The sequence below is a fragment of the Vicugna pacos genome, chromosome 17 (genome assembly GCF_048564905.1).
Source record: "Vicugna pacos chromosome 17, VicPac4, whole genome shotgun sequence".
Taxonomy (NCBI): domain Eukaryota; kingdom Metazoa; phylum Chordata; class Mammalia; order Artiodactyla; family Camelidae; genus Vicugna; species Vicugna pacos.
In genome coordinates, this window is record NC_133003.1 from 48,869,836 (window position 1) to 48,888,955 (window position 19,120).

The 19,120-nt window shown below is 49.7% G+C and overlaps 1 protein-coding gene across 6 annotated transcripts in view; it reads right to left on the minus strand.

Annotated features, from left to right (window-relative positions):
- The window catches only part of SRGAP3 (SLIT-ROBO Rho GTPase activating protein 3), a 286,557-nt gene that overhangs the window by 47,271 nt on the left and 220,166 nt on the right, over positions 1–19,120 (minus strand). For all 6 annotated transcript variants that reach the window (XR_012060775.1, XR_012060776.1, XM_072941760.1 and 3 more), the window contains 6 exons: positions 18,719–18,904; positions 14,674–14,802; positions 13,112–13,333; positions 11,513–11,614; positions 9,171–9,368; positions 5,182–5,266 (listed from right to left, as the gene is read on the minus strand). Coding sequence is in view for 4 of the 6 variants with exons in the window: in XM_072941760.1 (XP_072797861.1) it covers positions 5,182–5,266; positions 9,171–9,368; positions 11,513–11,614; positions 13,112–13,333; positions 14,674–14,802; positions 18,719–18,904 (922 nt within the window). In the remaining 2 variants the exon portion in view is untranslated. The remainder of the gene's footprint in view (positions 1–5,181; positions 5,267–9,170; positions 9,369–11,512; positions 11,615–13,111; positions 13,334–14,673; positions 14,803–18,718; positions 18,905–19,120) is intronic.

Consider the following 19,120-nt stretch of genomic DNA (forward strand, 5'->3'; position numbering starts at 1 on the left):
ATGCAACCTAATATGTCAAAAATATTTCAATTTGTATCAATATAAAAATATAATAATATATATACATAAACACACATGCATATATATACGTACAGTACTAATTCTTTGAAATGTGGTACTCATTTTACACTTCTCAGTTCAGACTAGCCACATTTCAAGTGTTCAACAGCCACATGTGGCTGGTGGCTACCATACTGGACAGCACCGCTCTACACTTTAGAATCCCATCTAGCATTCACATGAAGGGACTTTATAAAAGAAAGAACTGAGCTCTTATTTTTCTTTACAGAAAACAATGCTGATTGGGCTGGGGAGAAAAATGAGGGGAGGAAGAGAAGTCTGAAAATAAAACTTGGAGCGAATCAATACACAGTTCCTTAATTCCTGACCAAAGCCACAAGCAGTTACAAGAGTGACTGTAGTTGGTTGAACTAAAGCCAAAGCCAGAACAGAGAAAAGTAAAACAGGAAATTTTGTTCTGCTTAAATCGATTGTGTGTCTAAGGTCTGGGACAAATTCCTACCAGACATCAATTTGAGTTAAATTTTCATGTAGACCCAAGACCCTGAGTTGGAGCAGATGGCAGCCCACGGAATGGTCGGCTAATGGCCTTGGTGGACCATAAAGCACATCGTTTTCCTGAGGGGTGTAGTCAGCTGTACAAAGGGGACCTCGGAATAGGCTCCTGCTCCACTTCCTCTTGGTTCCAGAACTGCCCACTCCACTGCGTATTCACTAGGGTCCAGTCCCAGGGCCCTTCTTTCACTCCTGCCTCACCACATCGCTTCTTGCCTTCACACATGCTGTTCCCTTGGCCTCAACACTCTTTCCCCAGTTTCTCATGATGCCTTCTCATCGTTCAGTCTCAGTTTAAATGTCACTTCTTCTCTGAGGCCTCTCTGATCACTAAAGGTCCCCCATGCCTCCCCCTCCACCCCAATACACAACTGTTCTCTATCTCAGCCCATATTTTCCATTCAAGGGCACTTATCACAGCTGTAATTCTTTACTCAAGAGCTTGTTTCCTGTTTGAGGTCTCTCCTCCCCATGAGGGCAGGAACCTTGTCTGTCTTGTTTACCCTGTACCCTCAGTCCTGGCCAAGTACAGAGCCTGTGCTTTTGGATGGATGGGTGGACAGATGAATGGACAGAAAGGGGCCAGGAGGGAAGAAAGGGGTAGGTAGGAACGAAACAGCCTAGGTCCTGGAGTGCAACGTCAGAACACACTCAAGACAGACTTTCCTCTGGCAGCGAATCAAATACATTCTCCTCCAGCTTTTGACTCACTTTCCAGCTCTCAAAATCCTTTACCAACACCTTTTGGAATATGGTGTTTCAACTTCTAACAAACATCAAAAATCAAAAACACTCTGCCCTTTACCTTTCAAGACCTGTTGAGATTTAAAATACATATTTTATAGTTGGTGGCTCAGTCATTTTCTAGAAGGTCAGACTGTCTGGTCCTCGCAGACATTCTGCTCTGCAATGGGCTATTAAATCTTGGCCTGAAAAGGTTATGTCTCATCCCTTTGGAGACAATGAACCATTCATCCTTGAGGGCCTGGAGTAAATTGAAAAACCACCCGCATCTTAGGTGTCAACTCTAGAGCTTACCGACTACCCAGAGCAATAAAAAAGTCAGAAATCTAAGACTGAGACGATAAACTAAGATCTCTCCGGCCAATAAAATGACCTAGCAACAACCAAGGGCATACAAGGGTGTGTGCTCTTGTTTCCAAGACGTGGCAGTGACATTTGTAGCAAGGAATGTCACTTTGCAGGGCCCCGATGCGTTTTGACTTGTGTGTCTGGGGTCAATCACGTTCAATTTCGCTTCTAAGTGAAAGCGACCCGGAAGATCTAGTGCTTCCTCTAACCTGTGACTTCTCTGAGGCATGCTGTCAAAAGAGTACTTGAGAGAAACTAAGGCCCTAGGCAACGATATTTCATTTCATTGAAAAAAAAACTTTGTACCTTCTTAGTCAAAATATTCTGCTTAGCTCCATATTTCTCACCTGTTTTCAAAATGAGCAGATTATCCTTCCCAACACAAAAGAGTTCTCAGATGACATAAAAAAAAAAAGCCATTGATGCAGATGTCACCCTAACCTAGCCCCCCTCTTAGAAGAGCTTTCGACTAAAAGGAAGAGTTAACGTGTCCAGGTAGAGGAATCATCTGAAGACCCCTCGGAAGAATGAATAAGAAGATCTGAGCTCTCTTAGTTTTTTCATGCCCCACTTGCCCAATGGTCAAGAGCTTTATCAAACTAAGTGCAAATTCCCTCTACCAACTAATGCCCTAGGAATCCACATACACCTTCATCAGGAGATACAAAAATGCCTGAAGATTGCTCTCAGCTTCAGTTTTTTCAGTAATTCGGTAACTTACTGATTTTAGTTAACAATAATGGATCAGTCTTCATTCACTGTGACAAATACACCATAGCAGTGTAAAATGAAGACGTTACTGGTAAGGGAAATTGGATGTGGAGTATACGGGAACTCTGTACCATCTTTGCAACTTTTCTATAAATATAAAACTATTCTAAAGCAAAAATATTTATTAAAAACAAAACCTCCCCAGAATTGATGAGTCTAACAAGATGCATGCCAGTTATCAAAAGCAGCACAGTGGGCTTTTCCACTGCCGGCTGACGAGGTAACAGAACAACGGTAATTCTCCCAGATGGCTCTTTCTTAGCTGCCCTCATACTTCTGAAGCTGTGTCTTCCTGCAGTTTTGTTGTTTTTGTTGCTATTCAGCTCAAAACTCAGAAGAAGGACTCGTTAATCACATCTCAGAGCAATGTGTGGCTGAAGGCTAAATAAACTTGGAAGACCAAGTGGGTCAGGAGTTCCGCCAACCAAAACTGATGATAATGATGATTTCATTAAGGCCATTCAGGCAAGGGCGGTAATAAAGGTTGCATCTGATAGCACTCCTAGGGGAGCTGGAGAGAAGCGCTTTCTCATCTGGGATCTTATTTTTTAAAACAATATCTTGTTTTCTAAATCCAGAGCACCTGATTTTGAAAATACAAGTAGCCAGCAACTCACACGGACCTGCCTTTTGTTATGTGGCCCATGAGAAACAGCCCCCAGCCCCCCATCCCACAAACATAGAATCTGATCCTGGGAGTGGCGGAAACTGTCCCCATTGGCACACTCACTCTAGGACTTCCTGTCTTTTCCCTTTCCCTCTCTCCTTGCTGTTTTGGTTCCCTCTATGTTCCCCACACTCCTCCATGGCCCCCTTCTCCTGGTCCAGTAATGAAATGTCAGGATGTGCAGAATGTAGGGGGCCGGAGGGTGAGGGTGGGGATGAAAAAAATGCTTGTTGCAACTCACTCCTCCCCACTCTCCCTCAGTCAATAAGTTTTGATAAATGTAAAGACCCATGTATAAACACCACCCAAATCAGGATATAGAATATGTCCATCACCCCCCAAAGTTCCCCAGCTCTTACCAGCTAGAACACACAAAACTAGTCTATGGTGACAGAAATCAGATCAGTGGTGGCTTGAGGTGGAGGATGGGGGGACTGACTGTAAAGAGGCACAAGCGAACTTCTGGGTGATGGAGAGGTTCTGTATCTTGACTTGATGGTGGTTATATCTGGGTGTGTTTGTCAAAAGTGATTTCCACATATAAAATGGGTGCATTTTATGGCATATCCATTATATGTCAATAAAGTTGATTGAAAACATTCCATTGGTCTTAAAGCCCTGGCTATTCCTCAAGCCCTAACTGTCATCTGCCTTGAAGCCTTCCCAGCTTTCCTGGGTCCATGGTGAAACCTGCCTCCCGTGACTCACGGTCCTCAGAATCCGAACTGTTCACCTGGCAACTCATTTAGTATTTCTGTGTGACAGTGTTACTGCTATTTAATTCTTTATGAGTTCATAGGTTGTCTCCCAGCTAGACTGTAAGTGCCTTGGGGCTGCGAAATGGTTTCATTTCTCACCAGTTCCTCTAAAGCATGGGCTCACAAATGCCAAGCGCCCCTTGACAGCTGCTGAGTGGACTGGCTCAGGATTTGTGTGGCCAGGGCATGGCCACTAGAACGTGCACCCACAGGGAGAGGAGAGTGAGCCATAGAAGGGCGAGGATACCCGCCAGCCAGGGAACACCAGCCCCACACCCCATCTCGTCCGGTCACATTCCTCCGTCCCCAAAACACTCCTGGATGGTCTAGACTGCTTCCAGCTGTCATCTCAGGATCTACTGGCATCTTCACCTTGGAAATTCCCTTCATCGCTCTCGTATTGGCCACTATTTCCCAGACCCCATGTGCCTACTCTTGTTGAAGATATGATGCTGTTGGGGGTGAGGGGCATGACTAATGACAAGAAGTAGGTGAACAAATAATAAACAGGATGATTTCACATGGTGATGAGTGAGATGAAGAAACTCAAACAGAGTGTTGGGACAGAGGTGGTGATTCCCTGAGGCTGGGGGGCAGGGAGAGCCTCCCTGAGGAAGTGATATCTGTGCTGGCAGCTGAAGGATAAGGCGGCATCCACGCAAAGATATGGGGGAGAGCATTCCAGGCAGAGGGAACAGCAGATACAGAGGTCCTGGGGCAGGAAGAAGTTGAACAAGCTCTGAAGTGCAGAAAGGAGCTCAATGCGGCTGGAGTACAGTAAGGAGTGGAGGATGGGTAGCTGAGGTCAGGGAAGGAGGTCAACTGGCCTCAGGCCTCATGTGCCATGGGAGCGCTGGGATTTTATCCAACTGACCTTGGAAGCCTTTGGGGAGTTTTAAGCCTAGTCCCCAGGTCCCTCAAGGACCAAACTCTGACTTAAACATATATGGATTCTCCTTCTTGAACCTAGAATCCTGGCCAGGCACTCCAATGGTATTCCTGGCAAATAGGATCGGGTAAAAATCATCAGCGGGGACCCTTGTGCCCTGAGTCCCACCCCCTACCTATCGAGGACCTCTCATCACCTTACCTGGGACCCTCCCCACAAGCTAAACTATGACTTGTGCTGGCCCCATATTTTCTACAGCCAGGCTGGACCCCCTCAGCATCTGCACCACGGCCGTTTTCCCAGTCTCATCCTGGTGGGGGCTCCAGTACCAGGCCTCATTCCACCAAGTGCCCACGATCTCCCTTTGGCCACAACAAAACCCAGCGGGGAAGACAGCCCCCCTCGCCTGCTTCCACCACCTGACTCACCTTCGCCCAGAGTCTGCTTGAGTAAGTCGTGCTTGGCCTGCAGCTTAGTGATGAGGTTACTGCCGTTCACGTATTCTTTAAATTTCTGGAAGACACAAGTCACAAAGACATTACAAATCGCAGGGCTGAGTCCTGCCATCTCTGCCTCCGGAACGGACCTCCAAGGCAGGAGGCCACCCTGAAGGACGCTGGCGTGGGGAAAGGGCAAAGGGGAGAGGGTGTCCCTGCATCTGCTCCAGCAGGTCCCCAGCTCTGCCAAGTGTGACCGGCCAGTCCTATCAGGCCTTTCAGGTCAGTTTCAGGAACACAAAGAAAGCCCAGGGGATGGCGTGGTGAGAGGCGCTTCCATCAGGGGAGCTGTGGGAGCCTCGAAGCAAGTCTCGCTCATCTGCTGTGCTCTGGAGGAGGAAGGGCTCTGCAGGCCCCCAGAGGCATTCCTAGTAAAAGAACCCAACTGGACTGGAGGGAGATGATTTTCTTCTTTTTACAGATGAGACAGGTCAAACTGGCACAGGGAATGTTTTGCCCAGGGTCCCTGGGACCCCAGGCTGCCTCTGTTTCAGGGACCTGGCCAAGAACAATGCGCTTCAGAGCAGCGCCTGGAGCCACTCAGAACACAAACATCTACCTGCCCCCAGGTCAGCCTAGCTCCGGCCACCCCGCAGCACAGGTACCAGCTCCTTGGCCCTGCCCACCCCGCATCACCCAAACACAGGCCTGCAGCCCTCTCTGCCGGACTGTGAGCTGCTGTAGGTGCTGTCCCCATAGCTTTCCGGATCCCCAGTGCCCACAGCTGTGCTGGCAAATAGCAGTTGCTGAGAATTTCAGCTGAATTCCTGACCCGGTGGGACTGACATAGCAGAGCAGGAGAGAGACAATAAACTAACAAAAACATAAGCAAAATACACAATGGGTCAATGATGGTGAACGCCAGGGATGAAAACAAGGCAGGAACAAGGGACGGGAGTTGGGGCAGACCTCACTGTACAAGTGACATTAGAGCCAGGCCTGAAGGAGGTGAGGAAGGGGCCGGGGGCAGGGGGTGTCTACAGAATTCAATTACAAAAGCCCTAAGAATGAAGGCATGGGGACGGATGTGACTGCTCCAAATCTACCAGCTGGTTTTTCATAAAAAATCCATTCTATGCCCTACCTAGAAGACTCAGAAAGGACGCAGAGAAGCAGAGAAGTGAGCCTCGGCGGCTAAGGACATCTGAACATCACCACCTTCCCAGTGAAGACAGGTGCAGGGGCCCGTAGGGTGGAGGCTTACATGTGGCCCCAATAAGACTGAGCTCACCTCACCCTGGTCCCACCCTGATAAGTGTCTGGGAGGTTGTGGTGTCCCATCTCCTTGGCCATGGTCCCTCTTAGCTCCTAGGACCTTGTCCCTTGGTTGTTAAGAACTGCCCCACCTTGCATCTGTAAAACACCTGACAGTTTTCAAACACGAACATCTGGTCCTCCCCTCGGTCTTGGACGGCAGATGGGGGGAGCATCGCCACTCCCATCCTACCCAGGAGACAGAGCTTAGAGCAGTGGCCACTCAGTGTGCGACCTTGGCCGGATTTCTGAACATTTCTGGGCGTCCGTGCCCTTCTCAGGGTGAAATGAGGGTAGACTCACAGTGTTTCTCCAAGTGTGGTACAAGGCCCAGTGGCCTCCTACCCAGTGGGAGAGTCTCAAAATGCAGCTCCCTGCTCTGTAATATTTCTGGAATACTGTGCATCTAACCCGAGGAGGATACCATAGAGGACTCAACGTGTTCACATTTCCAGGGCCCCACCTCAGGGAGGGTGGGAGTCTGGGAACCTACATTTTCAACAAGCCTCCTTCATGATTCAAAAGCACAGTTGAGTTTGATAACTACTCAGCTACGGCTCTCTCTGGATCCTCCCAGTAATGCTGCCCTCTGATTTTATCTTCTGTATAAAGATTCACCATAAAAAAAAGCAAAGCTGAGGTCCAAGCAGGTTTTATCTCCATCACACCACACTGCCCCAAGCAGCTGAAGCTCCACCCCAAATGTGTGACTCGTGCTTTTGTGGGTTATTCACTGGTTAGTGCAAATTCCACCCTGCGGATCTGGGGCCTTGGACCCTGCCCACTCCTTCCAAGCTTCACCCTGCTTTCCATGGGACCATGAAGGAAAGAACGCCATGGAATCATACTGATGTCTGTGCTAGAAGGAGTATTACGTCCTTAAAAATACCTAAGTAATATCACAACATCAAGTTATGAGGTGTACTAGCCAACCAGGTTGATAACTTGAATATTAAGATCAAATCCATGACCCTTCATCATAGACGCTGTCTTTTGCCTTCAAGCAGGGTCAATGTCCTTCTTTGCTTCTGCTGCCAAAGTGACTTAACATGTACTCCTTACTCATCCTTGGAACCCATACGTTCTATGTGCAAACATAGTAGGTCCCTAGCAGTGAACCCCAGAAATCAGCAAGGTCTGAGTCAGTAAGTCTGGCTCTGTTTTCTTTGTTGAAAACAACCAAGTCAAAGATCGAGGAAATGCAGTATGTGTAGACTTAGTTTTCAAGAGGGATCTGATGAGGCCCATCACAAAATGGAGTCGGATTTATAACTGGGTGGGTCTGTGACTGACTGAATGAACACAATCTAAAAATGCTGATTAACGGATCAATATCAGTATAGTGGCATGTTTTGAACAACTCTGTCTTTGACTATGGCCCTGGCAAACCAAATAGGTTTTGTTTTTTGTTTTGGGTTTTTGGTTTTGTTTTTACTGACAAACTTTAAGGTACGGAGGCCACACTTACTGAACCTGTATCTGTGATGAACAAGTGCATTAGGCTCCTGACTGTCTGGGGCCACGAACTGAACCCGCCGGGAGGAAATCTAATGGGTAATAAATGGAAGAGCCACCCAAGACATTACCCACACATCCCATAGGAGGAAGGCGGCCCTGTTTAAGGGCAGTGCAGTGGGGATAGAGATTTAACTGATACAAACTTAGCTGGGAGTCTCACGTTAGAAGAAGTGTTGACAAACGGGACGTGCTCAAGGACAGAGTCACGAGGATGCGGAGGCCACTCCAAACAAAAGCTTAGCAGGCCGGACTGAAAGAATTAGATATGTTTAGCCTGGAGAAATAAAAAACCCAGCTCCCTGCAACCTTGCCAGACTGTCATGTAGAGTTAGCCTCTCTCTGGGTTGCCGCAGAGAACAGAATCAAGCTCAGTGACCAGAAATTCTAGTGAGGCAGATTTCTGAAGGTAACAGAGATGCAGGCAAACATTATAATATCTACAGCCAGCCACAGGCCAAACAAAATGGTTGTCTGGGGAAGGAGAGAAAGAACTTTTCATCCTGGGGCTCCTCAAGCAACGTCTGGATGGCTATTGGGCAGGGACACAGCTGAACAGGATCAAGGGTCAGACAGAAGATGTAAGGCCCCTCCAACCCCAACATTCCATGTGCACTAAACACATGTTGAACCAAAGCCCGATGCCTCATCCCTGTTCCTCCCTGGCCAAGTGAAATGTAAGTAATCTGGGATTTTGCATGAAGATGGCAAATCACCAGCAACTTACCAGGATTACCCAGGGCATATTTGCCAAGCCCACTCCCCAGTTTGAGACAACTCAACATGACAACCATACACTACCTTGGGGGGTGTTCCTTAGGGTGTGCACCTGGCTCTGTGAGCGCTTTTCCTCTCTCCCTACCAAACACAACTCTTTCTGGGTTTTTGTTTTCTTTCTTTCAGTTTTCCTAGAACAGGAAAGTTGCAGGAACTGTCAATCTAAGATCAAGGCCAATGTTACCCACTGGTAACTCACTTTCGGCGTTTCACAAAGCCAAGCCAGGAAACTTAATCTGAAAAGCATGTTGGGAGAATTTGAGGTCTGACTGACCCACGTGGTTTCTCTGGCTCCCGCTAGGTTTGGGCTGCTCCCCAGAAGTCACTGCCGGCGGGTCAGCAGACGGCGGGTCCTGGGCCAGGACGCCACTTACTGTAAAATAAAACATTTCTGTTTCCTGCTGGTTGGCTCTCCTTTTGGCGATGTTGATCTTGCTCATGTAGGTCTCAGAGGCAGCCGACTTCACGGACTCTGTGGACCGACTGTGTTGGAAGGCGTCGGAGACGTCAAAGTCCTCCACGGTCAGCATGTCCTGTAAGGTCTGCATTGTAGCATCCAGGGTTTTTCTAACCTGGGGAAACACAAAAATCCTTCAGCCTCAAGGCCTTCGACACCTCAAGTCCTTTTCCCAACTGTTCCTTTATTTCTTCCACACAAAGCCTCTGGGCGGCAGGAAGGACAATGATGGTGGTTCCCATTACACTGATGTGGAAAGGAAGGCCCGCATCTGGCTGGGTGAGGAGCCAGGTGCCCAATCTAAAGTCATTTTACGGCTCTGCTTCTGCCAGAGAGAACCTCGGAGAATGCTGTGATGAACAAGGAGCTCGGGTTTCTAGGTTTGTTTCTCTTTGTGGGTCTATGGCCCCAAACTAGCTCCTCCTGGGATGTGGGTCCCCCTCAGAGGAACAACACTAGCAACAGCCCTGTTCTCTTCATCCAGAGAAGGGAGGGGACACAGTCTAGATAAGGTGAGCGCCACCCTCGATGAATGAACTCGCCAGCTGTCTGCCACTGAGTCCTACAAAAGCCTGACTGAGAAAAGAGAACCTCTAGGAAGTCAGATGCTCAGACACACGTGGTATGGTCGGTCCTCCAGGACTCCAGCCCCTCTGCTGGGATCGAGCGGGACCCCCAGGAGGCTACATACGCAGGGCTTCGACCCTCACCACAGCTCCTCACTGAACTGGGCCTAAATGGCGAAACTGTACTTGGATGGAGGGTGTTTCCAAAAACAGTCCTGGGAGAAAGTGCATCTACGTTTGCTGCACAATTATTGCTCAAAATCTCTCTCTTGTCACTCAGATCTCAGAACTTAAAAGTCACCTCCGGGTGACATCACCACCACCCTCCAGCCCCCACCATCCTTAATGCAGTGCCCTTCGCTGTCTGGCATTTTTTACCCTCATTCATGTTCTGGTTTGTTTGCTTCTGTGTTTTAATTATCACCTGCCTTTTCTCACTAGGATAGAAACTGCGTGAGAAGAGGTACTATATACATTATCTCATTCACTCATTTAACTCTGCATCTAAAGCAGTGTTTAGTTCATAGTATGTGCTTAATAAATACTTAAATAAATATTAGTTGAACGAATAAATGAGTGAATCAGTTCTGTCTAACACAGCCTCGCAGAAATTCAGGTTCAAAGCTAAGTATTTCCACAGCCATGAACAGCCTATCCAGAGGAACACTTGCTTCACCCTCTTTTCTGTGGCCCTGACTTCCAAGTTAAATTCCATTAACATGATTATCCACATACCGCATATGCTGTTCCATGTAAACAATTTAAACTGCTTCGAGGGAAGATGTAGGGCATAAGTAAATAAATATTATCCTCCCTCTTCGCAGGATGAACACGTCGATCTATCTCACCTTCAGCGTGGCTCTGTCCTTTCAAGGCAACTTGCCCAGGACAGCCCTCTCGAGGTCTGAAGACAGGGACCATGAGCCCCATCTCCAGCTGTGACCGTGCTTCTCAAGGGTAAACCTGCCTGTGGTCTCAGGTGACACCCCTACATCCTGGTGTCCTCTAGCTGGATGACACCCTCCCTGAGTGGGGGCATCCAGGCTGGGTTAGGATGTCTCCCGCCTGGCCTCATCAGTCCACATCAGAACAGAGCCGCCCCAGCTGGTATTTCCACTTGTACCCACCTGGGGGTCGTCCTGTGCCACCAGCTGCATGGGAGGTGTGCTGGCCGTGGTAAGATAGAAATTTCTTGGAGCTCAGAATCCATGACAAGGTTAGTGTGCCCTGAGCTGGTTATTTCATTGTGTAATTTTAACTACCTACTATTATTTCTGATGATAAAAATAACATAAACTCACTGCAGAAAACAGAGAAAAGCACAAAAAGGACCGGAAATCACCTATACTCCTGCAACCCAGACATAACCACTATCGACATTTCAAAGTATTTCCTTCCAGTCTTTTTCCTACACCTGTGACTACACACAGACACATACGCACATCCTTTAGTTTAGCCTGGTTAGGATGCACTGAAGAGAGGTCCACTTCCTCTTAGCTTCTCTTTAGCATCTTGTGAGCATCCCCTACCCTCCCTATTAAGGATTCTTGGTGGGTGTGGTTTCAGTGGTTGTGTAGGAGTCCATCCTACAGATGAACCCAATTTCTTACATGTTCCATAGCAAGGGTGGACTCCTCGGGACCAGTCAGCCCTCCGTAAGGAAACCCCGTCCAAGGCGCAGGGGCCCACTCACCTCCTCGTTCTCTATCTTGAGCGTGGCCAGTCTGGACTGCAGCTGGTGGTACCGCATGAGCAATTCCGTCTGGACAGGCTGCTGGGCGCTGACCTGGCACACCTGCAGAAACGACAGTGCCGCCTGCAGAAGCAGGCCTGGAAAGGGCACGTGACCTGCCCGAGGTCACACAGCTTGTCCCCGGCAACTCCAGAGCCGGCCAGGGGCCAGGGGCCGCCTCCCACACTGCTGGGTGTGGCCTGTTGGTTATGGTCTATGTTTGTGCCGCACAGGATGGTTTACTACTCAGGGCCTGGACATAATCTCACTAAGTGACACTAACTGGTTAGTTTCCAGCAGGAAGTTGTAGTAAGGAAGCAACTGCCTAAGAGAAGCCGATGAAAAGAGCGAAGGACGGGCAACAGTGGAGTAGGCCCAGCAGGAAGATACTTGAGAGAGGCAGCAGCATGCTCACGGCCCTTCTTCCCTGGTCGGTTGTGGGTGGGTGGGGGCGTGCAGAAGCAAGGAAGATGAGAGAGAAATACTGTTCCCCCAGACCCACTCCACCCAGGGCTCTGTGACTGACTACCCGTGGGCTGGGCTGCCGGGTGTGACTTAGCTGAGGTCAGAACGGACGGCGGGGCTCTGTTCTTTATCACTAACTCGGCAGCCCAGACTTTGCAGCCACAGATGATGAGCCAAAGGGCTGGACCCGAGGGCAGAGGGATGGGGCAGGAGCTGCGGGGAAGCCCTGAAGAAGGCACCTCTTGCAAATGAAGAAAGTGGGCAGAGCCATCAGAGGGTCCAGCAAATACCATCTTCCAAGGTGCCTCCTGGCTCCTCCCTGCTAAGCAGGTGCAGCAATGGCCCAGCTGAGTCCCCAGTGGGATCCAGAGATGGGCTGGGTCCCCCCAGCTCTCGTGTGCACGGGTGGCATACGTCAGGTGGACAGAATGGGGCCACTAGGAGAAATGTCTGTGCACGTGTCCCTGGGAGTAGAGGTGGTGGAGACAGGGAGCAGGTATGACATCTGTGGCTGTCCTCCGCGGGTTCCAGGGACTAGGGCCTGAGCCCTAGAGGGAGGGAGGAGGACCAGGAAAAGCTCAAGGAGCTATTTGTGAAACTCAAGTAACTAGTGTGATGTTTTGGGGTCAGTGGTAAGTGCCTTCTCCCATTTTTTTTTCCCAGAACATAATGAGGATCTTGAACAGGACAAGCCCTGAAGGAAACTCGGCTGGCCTGTATGCCCAGGGCTCCCAGCATTGGAGCACAGGCCAGAGTGGCTACGCTGAGGCGCTGCCCTTGGTGATCCAAGGCCATGGAGGGGAGGGTAGAGAATGGGAGACCATCGTCTATGTGCAGATGTGGGGCTCCCTCGGGGTCTTCTAGACACAACTGGGAACGGTTTTATGGGAAGCTAAGGTCCTGTAATTCTGCAGGTCAGGGATATGAGCTACCAAGATTGGGGTACTAGTGGTAAACTCCTGGGCTGGTGGGGTCCATGGACCAAGAACTTGACCCCAGGCCCCTGAGCTAACACTCCCCTGCCAACCGATGCTCTGGGAGCACACGGGAGACAGACAGAAGCACCCTGAGCGCGCGCTCCAGGGGGACGCCTACCTCATCCCCCATGTGAGGCTGGAACTCAAACTTGAGGGGGGGACAGAAGACCTGGTTGCACATGTCCATGACCGTGTGCTTGTCGCTTCGGGAGTCCAGGTTGTCCACCGCGTTCTCGATGACGTCCAGCCCCTCATGGCGAGAGGTCTCTAGGTTGTACTCGGCTGAGAGGTAGGTCCGGAAGGTGCGGGCCAGGCTGGCGTGAAAGCCCAAATCACAGCACTGGGGGAGAAGCACGCACAGGAGGGGCGGGTGAGGGTGGGGACCGCCACGGTGACTCACAGCTTCCTGTTTCACAGTCAGACCTCTTATGCTGTGGGCCCTGGTGCACTTTGGAATCCTACCACACAGCCCATGGCAAAGCCCTTGGAGGGCGCCAGGGGCTGCCTCTGGGCAGTGGCAGTGCTTCTCCAGGCTCCCCAGATTCACCACCTTCTTTTTCACCTCCAGGCCTTCACACACACATTCCCTCTGCCTGGAAGACTCTTCCTCTCTCCTCCTGCCTAAATACTCTTCCTTTGGGTTTCAGTTTAGAGGCCACTTCCTCCAGGAAGCCCTCCTTGATGTTCTCCCCACTCAGAGTTTACATCGTCAGGTGCCCCTCATCCAGGGGTCCATGTGTCCCTCCACCTCCCTCACTGTAACACCCGCCACTTGGCACTGAATTGCCTTTAACCCATCAGGATTGTGCAGGGTGAGCTCTGTGAGGGCAGCCCCATCTGCTCTTGTCCACTGCTGCACCTCAAGGCCCAGAGCTAACAGGTACTCAGCGAAAATTTGGTAAGTGAAAAACTGAAAGGGCTGTGTGAAAAAGAAAATTAAAAGGTAGGAAAGTGGGGGTTCTGGCCTCAGGGCACTAGGGAGGCACACGCAGGGCAGGAGCAGCTCCTCTCCCCGGGATGCTGGCATCCTGATGGGACACACCAGGACCAGAGGGAAGGCTGCATCCACCCTCACAGAAGCTTGAGAGAGCCCCTGCTGGGCCAGATCCCTGTCTGCGTGAAGACACGAGGAGCAGTCCCGGCTCCATCCCAGACGACAGAAGCCCTCCCTGATGGCACCACTCAGTACTCCTTCTCCGAGCCCAGCTGTCCCTCTAGTGTGTCCTGCACAGCTTGTACTCGGGAGTCAGCGTTCCATTTTCCTTTTGCTTAAACTGCCTGATTTCTCCCAAGATAACACCCCCCAAGTAAAGCTGATCTGTGTAATTCATTTTTTCTTCCATGTGCGTGTGTGTCTGGCAGAATGGATCCAGGGGCATTGAACATATAAAGGCACTTGGTAGGTAGAGGAGGGCACTTAGTAAACGCCCAGTGAATTACAACTGCCCAGCCCAAGTGTGTAGGGGCCGCAAGAGGCCCACTCCCACCCAGAGGGAGAAACATGAGGTGACACTCCTCTCCCAGGCTCCAAACGCTCACGGCCCATCCCCTCCATCAGGGCTCAAGGGGACAGTGGTCACTTGACGTGTCAGCTAAGGACACAGGCCAGCCCTCCCTCGGCTGACCATTCTCGCCAGGCAGGGCAGGGCCCTGTTCAACCCATGACTCCCCAGAGCTCACGTCAATCAGGTCAGAGACATCATGGATGTAGTATTTGCTTATAGCTGCGTTGGTGGCTGCCAGATTCAGCAAGTAGTCATTCCGGGCCTTGGTGCATTTCAGCTTGTTCTCGGAATACTTTGCCTGCCTCTGGAGGAAGGAAAGAGTGGGTGTAAGAGTCAAACCACTGATGGGAGCGATTTGGGATTTTCTGGATGGTCACTGTGAGCCATCAGTCCCCCGCACCCCCTAAATGTTACTCCATGTGCCAGGCAGATTAGATCTGTGTGCTCAAAAGCTCGTCTTACGTCGCACAAGTGCAGCCAACGACAACGCTGTCTGGTAAGCAGCAGCCGTTTACGGAGTCTGCCAGGGTGGGGTGTAAACAAGACACCGAGATCCCTCCTCAACACTGGCAGCATCTGCCCAAACCCCGCGGACGGCCTGCGAGGCCCTCCCAACCTGGCTCTTCCTCCTCCCTCCCATTGTCACCTCCGCTGCCCATCCTTTGAGAGGCCACGTTCATTCCTGCCTCAAGACTTCAGATTCGTGTCCTCCACCTGTCAGGTCATCCTCCCACGTCCCTGCGCGGCCTGCTTCTCCAAGTCATTCAGGTCCTCACCCACGGTCACACTGTCAGAGGGGCCTCTGATGACACCCTTGTCTGCTGTGTATCCCCAGCATCTCCACCACACCTCCCCCTACTCTAGCCTGTCCTATTTTTTCCACTTATTTAATCTCTATTCAATTTTTCGGTGATTGTTTCATTTTTAATGCATTTTTAAAAGATTTCTTTTTTTAAGAGTAGTTTGAGCTTCGCAGCAAAACTGAAAAAGAGGAAGGTACAGAGATCTCCCACACACCCCGACTCCCCCCCCACACACTGCCACCACTACTATCAGTGTCTACCACGAGATGGTACAGTTGTTACAACCGATGGACTTACACAGACACATCGTTGCCACCCAGAGTGCACAGTTTACCTTTGGGTTCACCCTTGGTGCTGCTGTACATTCTGTGGGCTGAACAAACGTGTAATGGTGTGTATCTGTCATTATAGTATCAGACAGAACAGTCTCTCCACCTTGACTCCCCTGGGCTCCACCTGATCACCCCTCCCGCCTTTTCACTGTTCCACAGCTTTGCCTTTTACATATAGCATGTAGCCTGTTCAAATTGGCTTCTTTCACTTAATAACGTGCATTTAAGGTTCCTCCCTGTCTTTCCATGGCTTGCTAGCTCATTCTTTTTAGCGCTGAGTAATGCTCCCCTGTCTGGAGGTACCAGTTACTTAGCCATTCACCTACATCTTGGTTGCTCAATTTTTTTCATAAGCACTTTATACCACCCAACATTATATTTTTTACCTCTTTGCTTACTTGCTGATTTTCAGTGTTCCCTGCTAGAAAGTGAACTATAAAGTCAGGGGCTTGATGGGCCTTGTTCGTGGCTGGGCCTACAGCACCCAGGACGGGCCCCACACAGGCAGGCATTACATGACTTTCACTGGCTGTCTGGATGTGAGTGGGGGCGAGACGGGGAGCAGGGGAGCCAGAGGTGGTCTTGGCGGGGAGCTGGATGGCCTCCCCTGGAAGCTGCTTCCATTCTAAGCCATCCTGGGCAGGAAGCAGTCAAGAGTCCATGAGTTGGAGACCTGTACCATTGCCCCTTTCAGACAGATGAGTCCTACTGCCGAGTAGAAAGACAGCTCTCCTTAAAAAAAAAAACAGGGTTTCTCCCTTCACCTAAGCACTCTCTATCTTCCTTACTCCAGGTCAAGTTCTTGAGCTGTTCAGCAGAGGTGCCCTCACAGTCAGCCTTTTCATTTTCTTCAGACATCTCTGACCTTTCTCCAGGCTCCACTTATTCCGAGAATTTCCAGAAACAAACTTCTGGCAGTTACCTCCTGTACCAGCCACACACCCAACCTCCACAGAGAGTTTTGATATTCCTGGCCCATTGCCAGGGGGCCACTATGACCCTGAGACCACTTTCAGCCCTTCGTGGACTCATAAAATTTTATACCTGGAAAAGATATTACAGATATCTTAGTTTAATTCACCATTTTATAGGTGAGGAAATGAAAACTGAAGAGTAGTGGGTTGTCCAAGAGCCAAATGGCTAATTAGCATACAACTCTGAACTGAAATTTAGCCTCCAGACCCCCCCCCGCCAGTGCTTTCTCTACCCCTGTATATATGACCCTGTGTTGTAGCTCTGTAATTCCCTGTCTCGTTATCTTATTGTTTAGATTTATTTTTAGGATATTCAAGACATTCTGTGCAACCATCACCACTGTCTAAGTTTAGAAGATTTTCATCTCCCCAAAAGAAACCCTGTCCCGTTAGCAGTCACTCTCCATTCTCTTCTGCCCCAGCTCCTGGTGACTAATAATCTACTGTCTGTCTCTGTGGATTCGTCTATTCTGGACATTTCAAATAAATGGAATCATTCAATATGTGGTCTCCTGTGACTGGTTTCTTTCACTTGGCATACTGTTCTCAAGGGTCATCCATCCTGTAGTCTGTATCCATTTCTTTTCATGGCTGAATTTTTCATTATAAGGACTGACCACATTTTATTCATCCATTCATCAGTGGATGAACATTCATTTATCTGGACTGTTTCCACTCTTTGGCTGTTATGCATAAGGCTGCTATGAGCATTCATGTGCAAGTTCTTGTATGGACATGTGTTCTAATTTCTCTGGGGTTGATACCTAGGAGTGGAACTGCTGAGTCTGGTGGTAACTCTATGTTTAACTTTTTGAGGAAGTGGCAGCACCACTTTACACGTTCTCCAGCAATGTATGAAGCTTCCAATTTCTCTGCATCCTCACCATCACTTGTTATTATCTGACTTTTTATTTTAGCCATTCTGGTGGGTGTGAAGCGGTATCTCACTGTAGTTTTGACTTGTATTTCCTTAATAACTCATGATGCTGATCATCTTTTCATGTACTTCTTGGCCACTCATGTATACTCTCTGGAGAAATATCTATTCAAATCCTTTGCCCATTTTTCAATTGCACCTCTGCCTGGTTGCTGGGGAGCAGATTTTTCTTTGCCTTTGGAAACTACCCAGAAACTTTAGGTTATTTGCCTCCAGTTACTTTTCCAGCTTATCCAGGTCCTGTTGGCTTTTTGTTCCCACTCAATCTCCTATCATTTTTAAGAGTTGTAGGATCCTATAATCATAGAATTAGTGTCATAGAAGCCCAAATAAACATCTGATACAATGTTTGGCAAATACAAAGAGCTCAGGAAATGTTTGCTGACTGCATGGAATGAATGAATGCAAGAATTCAACAAGAAAATCATAGCCTTTTAAGAAGAATGGCACCTTAGAAATAACCTAGTCTAGGATGACAAAAAGCAGCATGCACACTGCCCCTCTAAATTCCCTGGCCATGGCAGACATCATTAATTGATCACAGCACTGTCTTTTACTAAAGCCTGGGGAGGGCTCACAGTCCTCGGTACAGGGCTCTGATCAGAGTTGACTTCAAAGAGGATTTGTTTGTCATCACTGTCAGACGTTAGAACTGAAGTTCAGAGGGTTGTTGTAAATGGTGCATCTTTGAAACCCAGCCTGGTTGACTCCAAAACTCGCCCTTTCACCATGCCCTACAAAAGCAACTTTTCCAGCACCAACACACAAGGATTCTGAATCGCCTGACTTTGGCTTGGCAGTGGCAATTTCAGGATGGTTCTGTCCCTGGTTCCCAGGTGCTGGTTGGTAGCCCAGTGCTGTTCACTCTAGTTTGGACACACTAAGTCCGAATCAGTCCCACCAAGGTGACCTCCAGAGCAAGCCCCGCCTCCACAAATGCCTGGTGAGTCCTGCTGGAATGTGCCTGCTGGGCGTGAGTCTCCACAGTTCAGCTCTCTTGCCAGCTGAGCGCCTCTCCCTGCTGCCAACCCTGGCCCGAGGCCTAGCTAGTGCTAGCAGAGGCACGGCCAGCCCTGACTCCACCAGGACACTGACCTCTTACATCCCTAGACCCTCATGGTGCCCCCCCCTTCCTGTCCCACCCCGATACCTCCCATCCGGGGCCCTCACTCGCCTTCTCCTTCATCTTCTCAATCTTCTTCACAGAGCTGCGGCGCTGGGGCCGGTCCTCGTGCCGGAGCAGGTTCATGCTGAGGTCTCCTGACTTGTTGAACTGCTTCTCCTCCTGCTTCTCGGCCTCCTTCAGCTTGCTCTCCGCACTGATGCTCTCTGCGTGGTACATGTGGTAGGTTTTCATGACCTGGGGGCACAGGAAGGTGGGAAATCAACAGGCTGTGACAGACAGCCCTGGTGCTCCTGGCTTCCTTCCAAGTTCTCCACCCCGGTCAGCTCCGTCCCTGCCCTCTTCCCACGCCAGGCTCTGAAATCCCACAGCACTTTACTTCTGCACAAACTCTGCGGACTGGAAACAATGGTCACCATCAGCAGTTTCACCATCGCCATTATCAGCATCATC